The 21,045-nt window shown below is 41.0% G+C and overlaps 1 protein-coding gene across 1 annotated transcript; it reads left to right on the top strand.

Annotated features, from left to right (window-relative positions):
* Positions 1-11,948, top strand: trim8b (tripartite motif containing 8b). Its single transcript, XM_038735467.1, has 6 exons — positions 1-1,439; positions 1,929-2,613; positions 8,818-8,913; positions 9,049-9,314; positions 9,430-9,545; positions 9,645-11,948. The coding sequence occupies exons 2-6, from the start codon at positions 2,008-2,010 to the stop codon at positions 10,346-10,348; spliced, it is 1,788 nt and encodes a 595-aa protein (XP_038591395.1). The 5' UTR covers positions 1-1,439; positions 1,929-2,007; the 3' UTR covers positions 10,349-11,948.
* The last annotated feature ends 9,097 nt before the right edge of the window (positions 11,949-21,045 follow it).

The following is a 21,045-nucleotide window of genomic DNA, read 5'->3' as shown; positions in this document are numbered from 1 at the left end:
GCAGTGGACGTCTTGACGCAGGTTTGGAGACTAGTCCAGCTCGCCTGCATTCCTCCTCTCTCAAAAAGCCTGCCCGATAGAGACAGAGAAAGGAAAAAGGGGGGGAGAAAACACCAATTATAATTTTCAACCGCGTTGGATTTTCATGAAGCACGGAGCCGACTCACAGCGGACACACCGACCAGACAAAACCACGAATAAATACCCACGTCGAGGCTGCAACTATGGACCTACAATAACCACAAAAAAGGCGTGTTTTTCCTTTTATGAAAACGGGACTTTGGCGTTGATGTGCCTCTGTAGGTCAGCTACCGAAAAGCAGCTTAGGTGAAACAGCCTTTCCACGGCGGATATCTTCCTTTTTTTTTTAAATGAGGATTTGCAAGATGGCTGATGACAGCTACCCCTAACAAGGACAGAAAAGTGACGTCCCCTTTAAGATTAGCAGGGTATATTTTTGTATTTATATTCGTTTGACGCGTAAATATGGCTGCTTTTTAAAGATAATGACTGTGGCTTATATTAGCAGCGACCGTCCTTGTCGGAAAATATGTGCCAGTCTAGTGTTTATCTGTACCTGAGCTGGGGTAGAAAATGGTGAGGTGACGTCTGAGGTAATTTACAAAATTTAATCGAGATAAGGAAGTAGAGGGAAAAAATGTGTTGTTGGCTAAAGGCCGAGGCAACGATAGGTGAATAAGTTGGAGAGCAAAGTCAAAACAGGCCGGATCTGGATATAAATAAATAAAAACCATTGGGTCAGGAGATATTTGATAGATGTGTCGGGGTAGAGAAACCAAAAGGCTCTGCAACAGCAGCCAACATTCCTGCGGATCCTAAAACCCTTTGTTTTGTGCGCAGGAGCTGGACTCGACTATTAAAACGATTAACTATGCAGTAAACAGGCTCGAAATGATGGCCCGGGTATGATTTGCTGTTTAATGAGATTATACGGCCTTTGTTGTCGACAGAAAACTGGTAGAAAAGCCGGGGCCTTGTGTACAGATATGCGAGCTGTGCCACATAGCAAGCGTTATTCATAAAATACAAATGTTGCGTTTATGTCAAATTGAAAGCCTTGAGGTACTTGTGTTATTAATCTGACCTGTAAAAAAAAGAAAAAAAAAAGCATTTCTTGTCTACTGCCAAACTGTCGCTGGTTGTATGGATGATTAAATTGCAGGTGGAGGCTCCTCGGATACTTATTTATGATTCAGCGGACAAAAGCATTGCGCCGCGTTGTGATTATTGAGGGAATCAAGCGCCCTTGAGGTCCTGATAAAAACAAAACAAGATTCAGGTTTTAAAAGCCCTCCGTGTGTGAATAGTAATCAGGGTGTGGGCTGTCCTTTTTCTCGTGGTTTTCATGCTTCAGTTGCTGGTGTGAATTGGCCCACAGTCAATCATAATCCGACGTTGAAGTGAAGGAAGCTCTCAAGGTAAGGGCCTGAGCCAGCAGCAGAGAAGGATCAAGTGTCTTTTCATGTGCTATACAGAGATTGATTCCCCTCATGATCATACATTGTGCAGATATTTAGTTCTCTGTGCCTTGTTTGTATTTGTAGTTTACCTGTAGCTGTCAGGCTTCACGCTTCCTGTAGGCCTATAAACACAGAAGCTGTAAAGGCAGGCCCAGTGTGTGATTTAGAGGAAAGGAACCATTTACTGTAATCTGAATAACGTCAGCCCGCGTGTGTGTGTGTGTGTGTGTGTGTGTGTGTTGAAATCACCAAGGTGTTGTCATCCTTGCCTGAAGCCCTCTCTGGTCAATTCTCTGGAATTTGCCTTTATGCTGCTGCAATAAGCAATACTCGGCGCCTGTCAGGGAGACTCGTCTAATTTTGGTCACAAGGGTTGAAACACACAGAGTGATCTTTCAGGACAGCATCGGGTCTGTTTTTATCTTCTTTTTTTTTCTTTTTCTCAAGACTCATTTTTGGGAGTGTCAGGTTTCCTGTGAGGACAGAGGGGCCTAGAGGTCTGGTACAAGTGGAAAGCAGTTAGTGTATGCCTGCCCACACCATGATGGCCTCTGACATGGCTGAGACGTGGAGGAACTGTTTTGAGGAGGAGCTCATCTGCCCCATCTGCCTGCACGTGTTCTCAGATCCCATCCAGCTGCCCTGCAAGCACAACTTCTGCCGGGGCTGCATCAGCGAGGCCTGGGCCAAAGACTCGACATTGGCCCGCTGCCCTGAGTGCAATCATGCTTACACGCAGAAGCCTAGCCTGGAGAAGAACCACAAACTGTCCAACATAGTTGAGAAGTACAACGCCCTGAGTGTGGAGAAGGCGACCACGCCGGCGCTGCAGTGCATCCTATGCCGCCGGGGCCCGCCACTCCCTGCTGTGAAAGTCTGCCTGCGCTGCAACGCCCCGTGCTGCCATTCCCACGTCCAGACGCACCTGCAGCAGCCGTGCTCGGCCCTCGGGCACCTGTTGGTAGAGGCCGAGGCGGTGAAGGCCTGGACCTGCCTGCAGCACGACGAGTACAGGCTGTACCACTGCGAGGCCGAGCAGACAGCCGTGTGTCAGTACTGCTGCTTCGCCCGCTGCCACCCCAGCCACGGCCACGCAGTCACCGACGTGGAGCTGCGACGCAACGACATCAGAGTAAGGAGACTTGTATATCGTACACATAAATTAATCCATACTTGTTTATTCACTTCTTATTCTTGCTCAGGACGCAGTCACAGTGACATTGTGACGGAAACAAAATTACAGACGGTAATTTGGCTTCATCGCCGGCTCGTCATGCAAGCGGACGTCTGACATCTTGCAAGTAGAGCTGAAACGATTAGTCGCTTAATTGATTAGTTGAGCGAGATAAAAATAATCTGCAAGTATTAGCCAGCTTCTCAAATGTGAATAATGTGATAGTAAACGGACTATCTTTTGGTTTAAGACCTCACCTTGGGCTCTGGGAAAATACGGTTTTCACTATTACCATTTGCAGATTTTTATATACGATAAACAGTTAATTGGTAATGGAAATAATGGTTCGTTGTGGCCCTGCTTGCAGGAATTTGTTGGCTAAATGCCCACTCAAACACCAAAATGTAACTCTGTGCATCACACAAGCCAGTGAGGTCATTTTTCATCCACTTTGTAGTCATCAAGCAAACATCACCAGAACAAAGGGCATCATTTAATGTTTTTTTTTGGATGTAAAGCGTAGACTTTTGGTTACAAAGCTGTTGTGGTCTGTTCTCAGTTGTGTATGCATTTAAACAAATCACTTTCCTCAATCAAAAACAGAATTTCCCATTTTCAGAAACAATTGTATTTCGAGTGTTTTTTAGCGCCCGTGTAAGAGTCTTGTGCATTTTTCAGTTGTGACCCACTCCAGCCGCCATTCTCATCTGTTGGAATGACAAACAATGCAGCCGAGGGTGGAACAATGAGGGGCCCTCAGAGGGCCTTATCTCCCCAGCACAGGTGCATCCTAGCTCAGGGATCGCCAGTTGTGAAGGGGGGGTGGGAGAGGAGACAAGGGGAAGGGGGATTAAAGTGATTTGTCACTTGATTCTGCGGTCTACTTGGGGTTTTTATTAACCTCTTCCCTTCCTGGGGGTTTGGTGCTCGCTGTCGCTGGTTTGTGCAGAGGTTGGACTGGTTTTCCTCTCCCTTTTTTTTCTGTTTGAAAGAGGTGTGTGAGGGGGCAGTTTAGTCAGAGGGAGAACCATGGAGGCCACTCTGCTGACTGACTCATGTTGTTCACCCAACACCCTGTTCAGGTGTCATCCGTGTCACGCTTGGGTGTATTTCCTGTTGGGAATGCTATGACGCAGCTTTATGTATGGTTAATCAGTCGCCTGGGGCACAGGAAGGGTCATCGGGTGGGACCTGGTCTAAATTTAAAAGCTTTACCAAAATCCTTCACATTCACAGCTTTTCCTACATTATGTATAATCAGGCTGGGCAAAAAGTAATGCTGGTTTTGACCCAGATACTGACTTCAGTATTTATCTTTAAAATCTATGCTGTACTATCAGCCAATATTTTAGTATTAACACGTTAAATAAACATTTTTAAAAGATCCCTTAAATATTGATGCAAAAGATTTGAAAAAGATACTTGTTAAGTAGGACACTTTACAGTTTATTTTATGTTAAACAAAATGAGCTCTGGTGGGCAAACATGGCAACAAGAGTCAGACTGATAAATCAGCAGGGCCAATATATTGGCAGATATTAGCTCACAAATGTATGTCTGCTGATAAATAACAAGAATAGCAGTAAATGAATGCCAAATATATGTTTTGATGTTGTGATGAAACGGTATCGCCATTACATGGTCACAATTCTTTAATAAAAATGATAATTTAAAGCGTCCTTATGAAAAGTAGGGCTGCATGCTAACATGCTCACACAAGCTGCCTAATATTTCACTAATAATCAGAATAATGGGCCAATCAGAATAAAAATGCCTCATGTAAGCACTTCAATCGGAAGAGATTTGCCTGATGGGAAGATATTTTAAATGGTGTTGAGAGGGGTGGTGTAAACCCTTTGATAATCCGTTCAATGGGAAAATATGCCTAATAACCATGTAAATATTTAATCCGATTGTTTCTCTCTGGTTGGAATAAATATAGTCTTTCTTGGATTCAGGCAGACGGTAGGCACAGGAAAACAAACCGACAGAATGTCAGGACAGCAAAACGAAACATGCGTCACGATGATGTCGGCTACACAAAGTTAATAGCTAGTCAGATAGCTCGTTAAGATAATATAGCTTAACACGGTTTTCATATTACCGACCTGGTATTCCACCTTGCTCTGTGCTGATTGCCTGCCATGTCAGCTTTCCTTGTAACATCTCGGTAGGATTTCAAGCTCCGATCATTTAATTACGTGTGTTTTTACCCCAAAATTTTTAGCTTCTCGTTTTCCAGATGATGATCTTCATGTTTATGGGAGCTAGGCAACATCTGGTTGTTAATTCTGTGGCGAAGGAGGCAGAAAGTTAATATATTTAAAACTTCAGCAATGCCGTCTGCCGTTACCGTTGCTGGTATTCTCTGCCTCACATAATTTTTTCCTGTCCTGCCCTCTGCAGGTACATGGATTCAGGCAGGCCATTTGTCGTCTGCCACAGCTGATAAGGCACATCTCATCAGATCACTTTATTTAGCTTCCATGTAAACGGTAAAGTCAGAATCTCTAATCTGAGCAGGGACGTGCACAGGGGGGTTGCTCTGGTTGCCCGGGCAACTGCCCGTTTGCCTTTCCTGACTCAAGTTGCCCTTCCGACTCGCCCTTCCGAGAAAAAAAAATAAAATAAAAAAATAATCGCGATCGCAAAGCCTCATTCACTTCCATTCGGGCACCGAAAGTGAAAGTCAGTAGGGGAAGGGCAAACTCTGTTTAAGTGGCTGCACTGCTGCAGCGCTGCCTGCACGTCAGTCGATTCTGTTCCCTACCGGAATTCCTGTTTCCTTCCTTTATGCAATCATACTACAACAAATCATGCGTAGTTTTGCCCAGTTACCATACGTGATACGTACCAACAGAAGTGAATACGAGCTAGAAGCGCAACTGAATGTACGGGAAGCCAAAAGGTTAAAAAAGGATTGTATTTTTTTCCGAAATCTAAGCGTTTTTTTATTTAATATTTTATTAGAAGCGAGTTTTCCCCATCTGTCAATTCAATCTAGATTATTTATTTTCAAATAAAAAAAAAAGGAAAAAAAATAAAAAATAATAATGATTAAAAAAAACAATAAACAATAATATAAGGAACTCTTTTTCTCATATGTATTTTGGTGACATTTATATTGTTAATACATTTTGGATACTGTGTTTAGTGCCTTTTTTCAGGTCAGAGCAACTGCCCTTCAAAATTCCTGTTCACGTCCCTGAATCTGAGGTGAAGAAATATTGTCCATGTAACCACAACTAAATTACTATTTTAGCATGTTGATGTTAGACAGGCATGTTTAGTATTTTAACCATCCTGTGTAGCATGTTAGCATGCTAACCGTTGCTAATTAGCGCTAAAAATTAGCATTAAACACAAAGTGCAGCTGATGAGGAGTAAACCGAAGTAGGTTTGCATCTAACCATTATTCTTTATTTTCTGTTAATTTGAATACTTTTTTCTTAAGTAATCAATGGATAAATGGATTTGTGTATAAAATGTCATAATTGTGAATAATGTCCACTATAATTTCCCACAGTCCAATGTGACGTCTTCAAATGTTTGATTTTATCCAAAAACACTCCAAAACTACAAATATTCAGTTTACAATCATATAAGACAAAAGAAAAGCAAATATTCCATTATCTGTCAGGTTTTTATGTTGTGTAATCCTATTAAATACATTTAAAATCTGCAGATAAATAGTTTTTAGATTTTTATAATCTCCTCTAATGTCATTAGAAAAATTTAATACTATGTTATTTAAATTAAAAAACCCAAGCAAATATAATATGTTTGAGTGTGGGATTGTTTAGGGCGTCTTTTACTAAATAAAGTGGTTAACAAAACAAGTGTCAGCATGTTCTGCTAAATGTTACCGTGTAGATATTAGATAATTAATCGTATTTCATTGTGACATGGATTTTAGCCAAATCAAATCTTATCCACACTTTTAAATTTAGATATTTGTCCTACATGGTAGTGATTGCAAAGACATCCTCCATGTTGAATGCGATCAAGGAATGTAGAGTTGGACACCCTCTCTACGCACACACATACACACACACACACACTAAATTCACCTCAAATCTACCACCCACTCCAGGGGAGGACCGACCTTCCCTCTGGCCCCACTCTCCTGCTCTGGTGGCTCTGATGGAGAAGACACTGTGGTGAAATGACAGCTAAAGAGCCCCCTCCCCTCTTTATACCCCACTTCTCCCTCCCCCAAAGGTATCCCATACACTTAGTTGCCACCCCCACTCTGGGGAGATTCGGCTCCTTCGTCCCTGTTTTTCCCCTGGCTTCTGCTCCGAGCCTAACTCAATCAATCAGTACAACCAGGTCACAGCCCTGGATCTAACCACGCCATGTGTGTGTGTGAGAAAGATATCTAGGGCAGTGGTTCTCAACCATGTGCCGCTGAGGCCCAAGAGTATGCAGGTTTTCATTCCTGTCAAGCTCTACAGCAGCTGATGGCACTAATGGTAAAATCAGCTGCTGCTTAGTTGGAATGATTGAATAGTAATGACGTTGATGATGTGGTATGTGATGGTATGAGTGAAAAAACAACAGATTTTTGACTTGTGGGATTAATGACGCATTCAGTCCCTATTTTTTTTTAACCATCCAGACTGAAATATCTCAACAACTATCAGATGGATTAGCATGAAATTTGTTGCGCATGTTCATGTTTGGAGACTTCTAGATCTGTCATCAAGTCAAAATTTTACTTTGTCCAGTCCTTCGGTTTAGAGCTGCAATAATGATTATTAGTTGAGCAAAAAATGGATCTGCAAATAATTTTTGACTATTGATTAATCATTGCAGGTATCTTTTCTAGCAAAAATACCAAACAGCTTCAGATGTGAGGATTTACTACTTTTGTATGATAGTTAAATATCTGTGAATTTGTACTGTTTGTCGTCACAGCGAGCATTTTGAAGACATCACCATGGGCTTTTTTCACTGCTTTTGGACAGTTGATAGACTAAAACTTAAGACTAAAGTAATTGATTAATCGAGGAATTAATGACAATCCCATACCCATCATCATAAGATGGGGAATGTTGTAAACATATTACCTGTTTAGCATAAGCATAATCCAGTTCTGATTTGGGACACTTTCATATGTAGTCCAAATCAGAAACAGGTCAGGTCACTCTAGAGCGACTGTTGTCACATTACTGCGCTAGCGGGAGCCGCTGTGAACACAAACATGTAGGAAAATCCTGCTAACCTCTTTGGCCTCCATGTTGATTTTCGTACGACAGCATCATGTGTGTGACATTGTATTAATCTTTTGCGCATGCGGGTCACTTTCAGGCCTCGACCAGTTCACACAGGGCCACATTTAAAAAATAATGTGAACATTCAATCAAAACAAATGGCTGTGGGCAATAAATCAGAATTGAGCATTAAGGCAGTGTGAATGTAGCATTAGTTTTATTAGTGTTCATTTGAATCTGGATCATACTGCTGCCATTACCACATTATTTTGCTCTGCACCATTCCATCAGCATGCGTCTGATTCATTAAATGTTGATTGAGGATTATTCATATCTCACATTAAATATTAACAACATGAAGGATTAGTAAATCTGTGTCAATGACATTCCTACTATGCGACTACAATGCAGGGAGCGACATAAAGGATCGTTGATCTCATATGGAGCCATTGATTATGTTTTTAATTTATTTTGACCACAAGCTGAGCCGGATGGGCATCTCAGCTTGGCCCGAGCGGGCGTCTGCTGCTGTTCACATGCAATCATCGTCCTAGAAATAACAAGCATGGTTGCCACAACATTGCCATAGCTCACAGAGCAGCCTCATCTTTGTGAATGCATGTGCATCTTGAGTGTGAGCGAGTACAGAGAGGAGGTTCGCTGTGGGGAGAGCTGCTGGAGCATTTTCTGCTTCTCTGTGCCCATTTATTTATCTCCCCCAGCTCCCCCAACGTTAGTCCTCACTCACTAATGCAAACACAAAATAGCTGTTGGTTGCTATGACAGCACGCCCTCCCTCCTCCCCCACAGGGATTGTGTTTTGGATGGAGACTAAATTAGCCGGCTCCCGGATTCTAATATCTCAGGCATGGGGAGGGGATGCCAGTGGCGAGCTGAGGTCACAGCTTCACAAAGCTTAAGACTTACTTTCTGTCTCTCCTCACAGCAAAGCCTGTTAAGACAGCAGGAGCGCGTGGAGGAACGAGTGCAAGAGATCGAAGAACAGCTCTGCAAACTGGACTCTGACAAGTGTGTGGTGGAGGTATGTTTTTATACCCTGCTTCTGTTGCATGAACACAACCACACACATTTTCAGAAATTCTCCTATGTGTTGGTGTAATGTAAAGAAAACTTCGAGTGGATTGATGTTTGTGCATCCATGTTTGTTACTCTACAGGACAGAGTGTGTGAGCTGAAAGAGGAGGTGCGTCTGCAGTACCAGCGGATGCACCAGCTCCTGGAGGAGGATCTCGGTCGGACATTGGAGGCTCTGGACCGCGCTCAGGCTCGGTTCTGCCAGGAGAACGCTGCCCAGGTCTTGGCTCTGGGGGAGCAGCGCCACGAGGCCCAGAAGCTGCTGAGCTCCATCCACACGGCCTTCAGTAAGGCAGAGGAGCTGAGTTTCATGAAAAACACCAAGCCAGTTAAAATTCTCACAGACAGGTGAGAGAGAAAATCTCTGATTTTCAAAATGGATGTTTTACTTTTCTGCCCGGGGTCTTTAATAGCAGGTGATGTTTCCAAGCTGACGTCTTTTGTCTCTTGGCACTTGTTGCAGGTCTCAGGCATGTGTGGGCAGCAGTCTCCCTCCTTACAAAGTGGGGAATCTAAACTCTAAACTATTCCTCTCTGAAATCTCAAAAAGAGAGAAGAGCTTGAAGAGAACGCTGGAAGGTAGGACTCAAGCACATTTGTCAGGGTTTAATCCGGGACATTACTGTCATGACTTTGATTTTATTTTAATTAAGACTTATTTCCCACCTTTTCTCTTAGCTCCCCTCACCCCTCCCTCGACCTTCCTGCAGTCTGTTCCTGCGTATCCCAGCGGTCAGAGCTCCGGCTCTGGAGCAGAGAAACGGAAACATTCCACTGCCTTCCCAGAGGGAAACGGGAACGTCGGAAAAAACGCTGCTCCAGGTTTCAAGGACTCCTCCTCCTCCTCCTCCTCATCTTCTTCCTCATCATTAGCCAAACAGCCCTACCTGGGCTCTGGCTCTGCCTCTGGAGAAGGCCAGTCTACCAATCAGCAGCCTCTCGGCCCCTGCGGCCCGCCTCACATCAGCGAGAGCGGCGGGACAGGAAGTGGGAGCGGCTCTCTGACCAATCACCATTCAGGCTCTGTGTTCGGCTCCTCACACTTTCCTCCTGGAGGCAGCAGTTCCTCACACTCCTCCCAGCAGGCCGTGCTGCCACAATATGGCGGCCGTAAGATCCTGGTGTGTACGATGGATAACTGCTACTGCTCCGGAGTGCCCTCAGTGTCGGGCCACCGCAGCCATCCTCCGTACCCACGCTCTGGCTCTTTCCCCTGGGTCAGCACCCAAGACTACCCCCCTCCTCCCGGCCTGGCCTCTGGAGGTCCGTCCATGCAGGGCTTGGCAGTGAGGGACTGGATAGACGCCTCGCAGACACACAGACATGCAGATTTTTACGGGCTGTATGGGCAACCATCTACAAAGCACTATGTCACCAGTTAACAGAGTAGAGACACACACACACACACACACACACACACACACACTTGGATATAGAGACAGGCACCGAAATAGCACACCTTTACCGACTTATTAACTGGAGAAAAAAAACACACCGCAGTTATACTATACACACATTAAAATATTAAAATTCATACACACTCACAGACAGATCTAGAAGATGTATACACATTCGGGGGCAGGGTTGATCTCTTTGTGTTTTTATTTTCTTTACTTTCAGTCAGTGTTTCATGTAGTGTATTATACGTAAAATGCATAAACAGCCAACCGCTCACTCTGGCACAACTTAGCTCAGCATTTTACACATAAACAAGAACTAACAAGTTGAGGAGCAGAGTAAGACGTGCATCTTTTTATTTATAGAGCAGGAGATGGATTGATAGAAAATGAACTTTTATTAGAAAACCTTCTCATGCCTCTTCATGGCTTCTCACTGGCGCTAAAGGGAAAAGAGATAATACTGTGCAGTGTTGACCTTTCCAGTTTAGCGCCTCGTGTGTCTGATATAATCACCCCTTCCAGTTGTGCTGAGGTCAGTTGCCTTATGGTATTAGCATCATATTTTTCTCCGCCCAGCTCACGCTGTTTGATAGATCCTTTTAAAGAGGGACTGCGGCCCCTTTGTGTCTCTCTTGATTTTTATCATCATGGCACCTCTTTCTTTCTTTGCTGAGTTCAGGGATGGATCGTACGGCTTGAACACAAAATGCTCTTCCATGGAACACCCGCAATGTACTTGTGGATGCCTTGTTATGCCTGGACTACAGATGCTGACATGCAGAGGGACACTAGAGCTGCATCCGAAGAGGGCCAGTTGACCGAGGCCCTCAGGGTTTTGCAAATGTGTCCTTTATTCCTAGCACTCCCTTCCTGCTACCAGGCTTCCCACAGGACAGAACATCCTCTGACAAAGACTGTTTCCATTTAGTAATTACTATGACTTTGTGTTATTTGGTACATCTGTTGGTTTCATGCCTGTCTATAGAGACTCTTTGATTTTAGAGAAAAAGGCAAGACTGGACGGACCAAACCAATCAAGCATCTGGAGGATCTGATGATGCTGTAATTGTACTTCCTGCAGGGCAAAGATGTCACTTCCTCTCAATAAGCACATGAGCTCTTGGCTTCCTGTTTGCAGCTGAAAGCCTGCAAGGAAGAGTTTTTTTAAGCACTCAAAAGAAGAACAATGGGAAGAAAACATGTATGCAGAAAAGAAGGGTGGTAGGACTTTTTTTCATGAACTTTTTCTAAAAGAACAAGACTGGACTGTGAGATGTAAGCAATTGTCATCATCCTAAAAAGGAGCTGTTACAAGACTCAGCATAAAGAGGAAAAAAACAACATGAAAGTATCTCTTTTTTTTTTTCTTTTTTTTTTTTTTTTCTTTTTGTAAATATTTTGTGAAATGGAAAAATTACGTGATTTGGAGGAGGGTTCCAAATAAACGAACCAATTTAAACCAGTCTCTGCTGTCAACTCTGTATGTGCAAATCTGTTTTCTCATGTTCGTTTAAAGTATAAGGCTGGCAATATTCTATATATTTTTGTTATTTTCAATAAATCCCATTTAAAAAAACCAAAACCATCAGTGCGCTAGTACTTTAATTCTTCCCTACCCTGTCTGTGACCCCAAGCCCATTTGTTCCTACTGAAAATCCCCAAAAACAGGTCACAAATATAGTGTCATTTAAAAAAAACAAAAAAGGCTCAGTAACTCACTAAAACAGCTGGGCAGTGTAGTTTTAAGCAAACATGACTCAAACTGGAATTAAATTGTATTTGTGGGGGACTATTTTCTGCAGCGGATTAACACATTTACAGCACTAGAACAGTTTTTGTTGGATTGATTAAAAATAACGACGGTACATACAGTCTATGGTTTTTAATAGTTTTTAGCCACGCTAGCCGCTTTGATTCAGACTGAAATATCTCAGCTATTGGATGACTGGCCGTTACATTTTGTCCAGATATTCATGCTCCCCTCAGGATGAATTGTAGTTAAATTTTTCATTTGTCTAGTAGTTCGGTTTACCTGCAAAATTAATGACATCCCCATCAGCCTCAGCTCTACTTTTGTTGTGTGCCAAGCAAATGTTAGCATGCAAAACTGTAAACATTATACCTGCTAAATGTTAGCATTCTCATTGTGAGCATGCTAGCTGACGATAGCATTTAGCTAGTATGGTCACATTTCTGCCCTAAAAATATTCGTTTAGACTCCCATTAACTTCTTTTGAAGCCTGTATGACCGACAAATTCAAGCACGTGTTTCCCTTTTTCTATCAACTTTGACCGTGCATATGTGCTCGGTCAGCACATAGAAACACTGATCCACTGTGTTCGGAAATGTAGATGTTATTATTCTAGCATGTTGTTCTTTTTAGTACATTATCACACTACCAGACTATATGTAACGTATAGTTCGTACGTTAAGACTGCACTCGTGTCATGTTGGAGTTTCTAACTTGTAAACATCATTTATGTTAATGATTAACTTGTTATCACAACTTTCTGTTACAGGTCTGTTAAATCTGAAAATGTAAACCAAACAACCGAAGTCCATTGTTAAATGTAAATACACTTAAATTAAATTGATATACTGTCAATATATTAATGTTGAACCAAAATGTAACTCTATGGTACAGGGGATCTTCATGGTTGGTTTTGGTCCTTTCGTGGGATTTGTAGAAATATTGTATAAATATAGAATATCACCAGCCTTGTCATTTAATATTTCTCACATTTGTACAGAGACAGAATCTCTGCATTTGTTTTGTGCTCTCTGCTCTAGTGTGGTCTAGTCATCTGCTTACTCTTCATATGACTAAACAAAGACAACACCCTTCCACTTGTACCTTATCATCACACTATCTCCGTTCCTTCTTAAACATGAAAACTAATCTGCCTGGCTGCCTTTTTTTCTGTTTGACAGTTCATCTATTAGAGTTCCTATTTATCTTAAAACAGTGGTACCCAAAGTGGGGTCTGGGGATCCCCAGGAGTCCTTGAGGGGGTTCCAGGGGGTCCCCAGCAAAAAGGGAAATCATTTATTTTCACTTTAATTCCATCTATAAGTAACATAGTGACTGAATGTCTGACTATTTTGGTCATGCATTTAATACACTTTCTGGAATAAAACATCTAAAAGCCAAAATCCTATTAGATGTGTGATCCTGGGACAAAATCTTCAAATGGGGGATCGGTGGTCTAATTTGTGTCAGTTTAGGGGTCCTTGACGTGAAAAAGTTTGAGAACCACTGTCTTAAAAGACACGTAAACCGGAGGACAAACCCATTTAAACAAACCTTCAAACATCTCTACGTCCACCCAGTACAAACAGGGCTCACAAGTGCATGTGGGTGGAGGCCTGCAAAGAGAAAACAGGATGGAGAGATCGAGTCTTGAGATGAGTAGTCAATCAGAGTGTGTTTGTTGGTTCCCCTCAGCCTGATTAAGCTGTTGCATTACTGCTTTACCCTACCCAGCACTTTGAGCCTCAATCCCATTCAGACAACAGGGATTTATACACTTGTGTGTTTGTGTTTCAATGAGTGAACAGGGAATGGGGAGGAATAAAGCTCCAGAACAGCCACTTAAAGGTTTATAAATTTCAAAACATGCTTATTCTCTTTCTTACTGAGAGTTAGATGAGAAGATTGATACCACTGTTCAGTCTGTATGATAAATATTAAGATACAGCCTGTAGCTGCTAAGCTAAGATTAGCACAAAGACTGGAAACCACTGGAAACGGAAAAACAGCTACCTGAAAACAAGAGCTGTGTCTCAATTCTGATACTTCCGTTAGTACATTATGTACTTACTTGTGTAGTGAGTGAGTTTCATCAGGGTACTGTTGTCTCCAATCAAACACGGCAGTTGTGCACTTACTGGAAATGACCGTCGCAACATTGACCGCTTCTTCTTCTTCTTTTTAAGGATGAACTGTAACCAGGCGAATCATTGTTGCCAGCTTGTTTGCTCACTTGACTTTGATTCGTTTTTATTTAAAATAAATAAAGATGAACTTACTTTTACTTTTACTTGCTTGTGTTGGAAACTGCAATCCCTGCAGCTACCTCAGTCACCATTTTAATTTTCAAGTCTGACAATGAGTCGGTGGTCCCTCCTCTTCCGCTAGGTAGCCAAGATGGCGCGTTCCACACTCAACTTTTTAACCGTTATGAGTACGCCATCCAGATAAATAGCACACTGTATTTTGCCATACTTGTCAGTGTGAACACACTTATGCACTCAAACTAGAAAGTGTAAGTGAAGGGTGTGAACTGAAACACCGCATAAGTAACAAAATCCACCTACCAGCACCACTGGCACACACATCTTTACACCGAGCCAGGCCAGCTGTATCCCCTGCATCCAGTCTTTATGCTAAGCTAGGTTAGCTGGCTGCTGGCTGTAACTTCATCTTAACCATACAGACAAGCCAGTGGTATCAATCCTCTCATCATCAAGTCTCTGTGAGAAATGTCCTGATTGTTTGTTTTTTTCAATTTATTGTTTCTAATTCCGTAATTAGCTTTCAATCTCAACTTTAAATGCTAACATGGATGCAAAGTTGTGTAAATGCTCTGAAAAAATGGACATTTGAACCTCTACTGAAGATAATGTGATACAACTGAAAGCTCAAAAACAACTTCGTGGTGAGGTTGGTTTGTCAACTCCTGTTTCAAATCAAGAATGAACTTTCAATCTCACATTTCTTTCATGGTTTTTCTAGGACAAACATGTCTGTTTCAGTTTCTAAACGTCAATCAGTGGTTAATGTACACGTAAAAACAAACATTTTAATCATTCTGCTTCTTCTTGCTCCACCCTCGTCTTCCTCCCACCTCTTTCCCGTGTTGAGCTGGTGGAAGCAGAGGTCTGATGTGCTGCCTTTTTTTTCTCACGTCAGCAAACCTCAGCAGAGACACATGCAGCCAAGAACTGTGGGGTCAGAGGTGCAGCATAAATTACAGTGCTGCTTTTCTATCTTTCACTCTTTGACACACACACACTAACAAACACTCCCCTTCTCTCGCTCTCCTGACACACGTTTTCTCACACTTGTGCACACAGCTGCTGAACAGCTGCCTGATCCATGAGAAGAGAAAGGCAGTAATTCGGTCGCCTACGTCTCTGATGTGTATCTCTGACACACTCACACACACACTGTGAGGAAAATAAGCTTTTATTCACTGATTAAACAACAGAACTTTTTGTTCTCTCATTTAGAGGTTTAATTTTCATTATCTTCAAAACTCAAATCTTCTGACAGAGTGTTAGATGAGAAGATGGAGACCACTCTGATGTCTGCACAGTAAATTAGCTTAGCATAAAGACTGGAAACAGGGAAACAGCTAGCCTGGCTCGGTCCAATGTCAACAACATCTGCCTACCAGCACCTCTAAAGCTCACTGATTAATACGTTATAGCTTGTTAATCTGGAAAAGAAACGACAATTAGGCTTTTTATGGCTGGACTGGTTCTTGGCTGTAGGACCAGATGCCAGGCAACCAACAGAGACTCAAGGAAATTACTGGTACGAGCCAAGAAATAGTCTGACACATAGCCCTTGTAAAGCAGCAGATTGTCAGTTTTAAAGATAGTTTTTTGTAGGGATTAAACAATCAAGCGTGTCAATTAGTGAGGTTCAGAGGAGGTTCAGAGGAGCTGGTATGGGAGAAGATTGACACTTTCAAGTTTGCATAGAAATATGAAGCAACTGGTTAATTTAGCTGAGCACAAAGACTGGAAACAGAGACAACAGCTAGCATGGCTCTGTCCAAGGCAAAGAAAATAAAAATCTGACTATAAATCAGCAAATCTAAAGCTCACTTTATATTTATATCTTGTTTGTGTAATCCATACCAGTAACCCACTGTCTTCAGACCAGTAACTTAAGTGTCCACCAGTTGGCCCAGCCACCAGTCCAGCACATACGCCCCATTAAGTGCCGATTTGTGGCTTTGTTTTTTATAAATACACAAGCTATAATATGTTAATTAGTGGCCTTTGAAGGTGTGTTTAACAAAGCCAGGCTACTCCACCCCTCTCCTATTTTCTCTCTTTATGCTAAGCTAGGTTAGTTCGTTGCCAACTGCAGCTTCGATTTAGAGTTTCATTTATCTTCTCATTGAAAGCAAATACAGGTAAGCATATTTTCATAACTGTCAAACTATTACTTGAAATGACATTTTTGAATAGAGTACGGTCTAGACCTGCTCTTTTATGAAAAGCGCTGTGAGATAACTTTTGTTGTGATTTGGCGCTATATAAATAAAATTGAATTGAATTGAATTGAATTGATGTATCATACTTTATTTATCATAGTGCTTTGTGTGAATTTTAACAGGGAGTTAAAAGAAATGAGGAACAATACTGGTACATTCTGTCTGTGTGAGAGAAGAGGAAGACCGGACAATGAGAATCTTTGTGAGAAGAAGATGAGGCTGTTTGCAAGTCTCTAAGGCCCTTTGAATCAGTCACGTACAATGTTACGCAAAGTAAAACACACAGTATACTGTTTCTACAACAGGAACACACTGTTAGACATGTAACACCTCGACATGGCTTCTTCTGAGCAATTATTTATGACCTGAATGCTATCTCTAGAAGCTTTAAAATAAAATTTCAATTTCAAATTCAGAACAATTACAAGAAATTACAAGTAGTCTCAGTGCTGTTATTAAGTTGTTTTTTTAAGGTATTTGAGGACATTCTACAATTTATATTTCTGGGTTCACCTAAGTAGATTTTAAATTATTTTTATTAAGGATATTTTATTTTATTTTAAGTAGTGTACTCAAGTACACTTCAAATCCTATATTATTTTGTAATTTTTATTATTATTAAATTCCATTTAAAGCAATTTATTTATGTATTCAATCAACAAGTACTGACAATGAATTAACAGTCTGACTCTGAATAAGAGTCTACTACAGCCATGCTAGCTGCTCTGTGAGGCTGTACCATGTACAAACAAAGATGTTATGATAAAACGTGTCATCATCATAAAATAAAATGGTCATTGGGAAAAACTGTGTTGTAAAATAAAAGTAAACTTTGGAAGGATTGTTTGAAGGAAAACCTGCTGGAAATAAATAACAAGACTAAGTCTGTATGGCTGTTCTGTGAGGCTGCACTGCGTGTCTCTTGATATGAATTAACATTGTAAAAGATTGGTATGAGCTAACTTTGCAGTTTAAATTGCAAAAGAACTTAAGATGAAATTAATTCAGCCTCTGTGGAGATATTAATGTCTACCGTCAAGATAATTATCTCGCCCGTTTATCTGAGTGCGTAGATTTCAAGGAGTATAACGTCAGTACGTTGAATAGGTAGCAGGTGGGTGATTTCAACATATTGACCCAAGGAAACAGATTTAACATTTGACCTAAAGAGAAATCATTCCTGAGAACGAAAGGTCCTTTGAAATGTCTCATGAATGTGTCATATTGAGAGGATAAGAGCTGGGGAACATAGGATCCTGGGAACATATACTCTTTGTTAAGCATGTTGTTAAGTTGAGGTCGACAGGAATGTCTTTAGTTTTTGAAGTATTTGGTAACAAACCAAGTTATTGGACAAAGTCCTTCCAACAGTTGCTGGGATCAAAGTGGTGAACTGATTGCCATCGCTTAGCTGCTAGCATGGCTAAAAACTATTAAAACCACATAAAAGAGCTTTTCAGTTGCATTCAGGGGACAAATCCCTCCATTATAATGAACATGACTGGTGTAGTTTATTCTGAAACAACTAGTTATATCACTTCCATGCAGTTTTGAAAGAATCCTTCCTCTGAATCAGCTTCCTGAATGTATACTGTCGTGTTGTTCAAGAACATTAAAGTGTTTATTTGGTAATTCAGTTTTTCTAAATATTCTGAACTCTACTGTAAATTATTTTCTTTATAAGAACATGTGCTCGCACCTTTAAGGTGATTGCAGAAGGATGATAATCATGTGTATTAGCCTTATTTCACGACCTGTTCATGTACTAATTCAGAAAAAATAGCACAAAGCTCCTGTTTAGCCCCTTTCAGTTAGCTTAGATACAAAGAAGTACAGGTGATCATGTTGATCTGCAGGTTATGTGACTACAGTTGTATGTTCACAGATCAATGCAATCACTGTTTGATCAGGTTGCAGCTCGGCTCCCGTTGAACACAGTATTTCCATTTTGTTCTTTCCTTGCCTTCTAACAGATTAGTTTGGTGAAAACCAGAGGCTGAGGCAGAGAGCTCCCAACTTTGCTTGAATAAGCAATTAATGGATCCAAGACAGCTCCTGACTGGACAGGAAGGTGATTGGACCACTGCTCACGAGGGTCTCTCACTGTTCAACCACACTAACGTGTACTTAAAGCCAAAAGCAGCACAGACCTGAAGCCAGTCTAAACTGGATGGTGCCTCCACAGGAGTTGCACAAACCACTGAATTAGCCAAAGAATTGGACATCAGATTTCTGAGCTATGACTGCACAAATGTGGACACAATTGTGCAAGTATTCAGATCTTTTACTTAAGTAAATGTAGCAGTACCACAATGTAAAAATACTGTACAGTGAAAGTTCTGTGTTAAAAATTCTACTTACATAAGCATTGCCATTTAAAGTGTTACATCATGGAACTGAAAGATGTTGGTTTTTTTTACTTTTTGGGGCTCTCTTGTTAGTTTTGTTGCAGGACAAGTTACAACTTATTGGTGTGCTCATGTAAATCCCAGCATAAGCCTAGCCTGAGGAGGTCTAATCAGTCATGTAAGATAAGACAGAACTATATTTATTTTAGTAGAACATAACTTAGAACACCTGTGTGGGTATGCAGGGCATTTAATCTATAAAAATACATCATATTTTCTAAGTTGATTATATGTTTTCTGTGTAAATTTAAAAAAACTGATGACTAAAGCTGTTAAATAAAATTTAGTGGAGTAAAAAGTACAATATTTCATAGAAAAGTAGAAGAATAAAGGGCAAAAGTAGAAGAAGTCACGTGTTGTCAGACAGATGTCTTCATCCATGACACCCCACTAACATGCAGGCAACACAAGCATGCAGGTGTTGGACCTGCAGCCCTCTAGGCCCTGGAGGAGGATTAGATGTGCACATTCCAGATAGTCAGTTCGGCTGGTGGAGAAGATCCAAGCTGTACAGCTTCTCCTGCTAAGCCCCAGGCCATGAGGCACTTTCCCAACCAGGTGGATAGAGCACCACCTGTCTGAAACTCTTGCCTGTTAGAACAATACCAATTTGATTTCATATTTAGTGTATTGCAGACCATATTCTGTTACAACCCCCAGAAAAAGATATTCCATTTAGGTACAACCCATGACTCAAAGGTATAAAATGAGGAGCATTCTGTTTTTTAATAAAGTGAATAACTAGACACTAACTAAACCTAAGCTATTCATCTTTCCTGAGGACCATTTAATTCAAAGTGATGTCTACCTCTGCCCTCCTGTCACAGGCTGCACAAAGAGCTTCAATCAAAGAGTGATTTTCCTTTCTCAGATTATTTAATTTTATTAATTTTAGGTGCCCAAAGAGGGGAAACTGTTCAGTGTGATGAGCTTGAAGGTTCACTTTTGATCTTAGAAATACAGTGGAAACCTCTGTCTGGGTCAAATTGATCATGATAAGCGGATGATTATTATAACCAAATTGTGTATATATATTTTTTTTTTATTTCTCATGCAAATCACCATCTAAATGACATTTTATATTCATAACAAAAATCAAAATACTGTACTGTGTATTAGTGAAGAAACACTATACAGTAAGCCACAGCTTGACAGTGCTTTCATTGCATTTCTACAGGCCTGAAAATAAGGCTATCAGTGCCAGACCGGTAGCACAGTTTGTAAACAAACATAAAATATTCAGATTTATTTTGTTGTCATGTATGAAAAGACCCAAAATGAACACTGTAAGCGTACTACTTGATTATGGATAATGCCATCCCAAGCTTTTCGATGCATAAGCGGTTGATTACTGTAAGTGTACTATAAGCATAAAATTCTTACCATGAAGTCCATTTACTGTATAACACTAGAAAAAAAGGTTAACAAAAAAGGAAAAATAAGCATAATGTGGGTAGCAAATGTTAGTTTTGTCTTACTACTCTAGAAATAATCTGTAACCCATTCTGAGGGGTTGGAAACCGCTGGTATAGGTGAATACACCTGTAATTTATATGGGGGGAAAGTCTTAACTTACTCTTTCTGTTAAGAAGAAAATGTCATCCTCACTTCGGACAGCATCACTCATTTGGATAGAAATTAGTTGGTAGGATATATTTGAATTATTATGTTGAAATATTTAAAGTCAGGATGCCATATTGGTCTAATTACATAACAGTTACTCAGAAAGCTCTACAAAGCAGCCATGTTTGAAAGGCTACATGAACAGTTTTTATATGCAGGTATATCACAGTGCTATATCCATTCCAGTACATTTTAATACTGAATCCAAAAGATTGCTGACAATGAGTGATGTCTCCCACAGATGCCTCTTCACACAGGCTTGAATGCTGTCATGAACAGCTGACTCCACCTGCTGTGGGTGTGTGTGACCATTAGAGCCTGTAAGATTTACACACAAAAAATACAATGTCCCTGAATGAACGGAGTGAGTCTGTTTGTGCAGGAAGCAACCTTAATTCAAAAATAATAATAATTAAA

The sequence above is a fragment of the Micropterus salmoides genome, unplaced genomic scaffold (genome assembly GCF_014851395.1).
Source record: "Micropterus salmoides isolate LMB-PRFRI ecotype aquatic unplaced genomic scaffold, ASM1485139v1 Ms_hic_scaffold_21, whole genome shotgun sequence".
Taxonomy (NCBI): domain Eukaryota; kingdom Metazoa; phylum Chordata; class Actinopteri; order Centrarchiformes; family Centrarchidae; genus Micropterus; species Micropterus salmoides.
The sequence above is the reverse complement of the archived record's forward strand: the minus strand, read 5'-3'. Positions and strand labels throughout refer to the sequence as shown.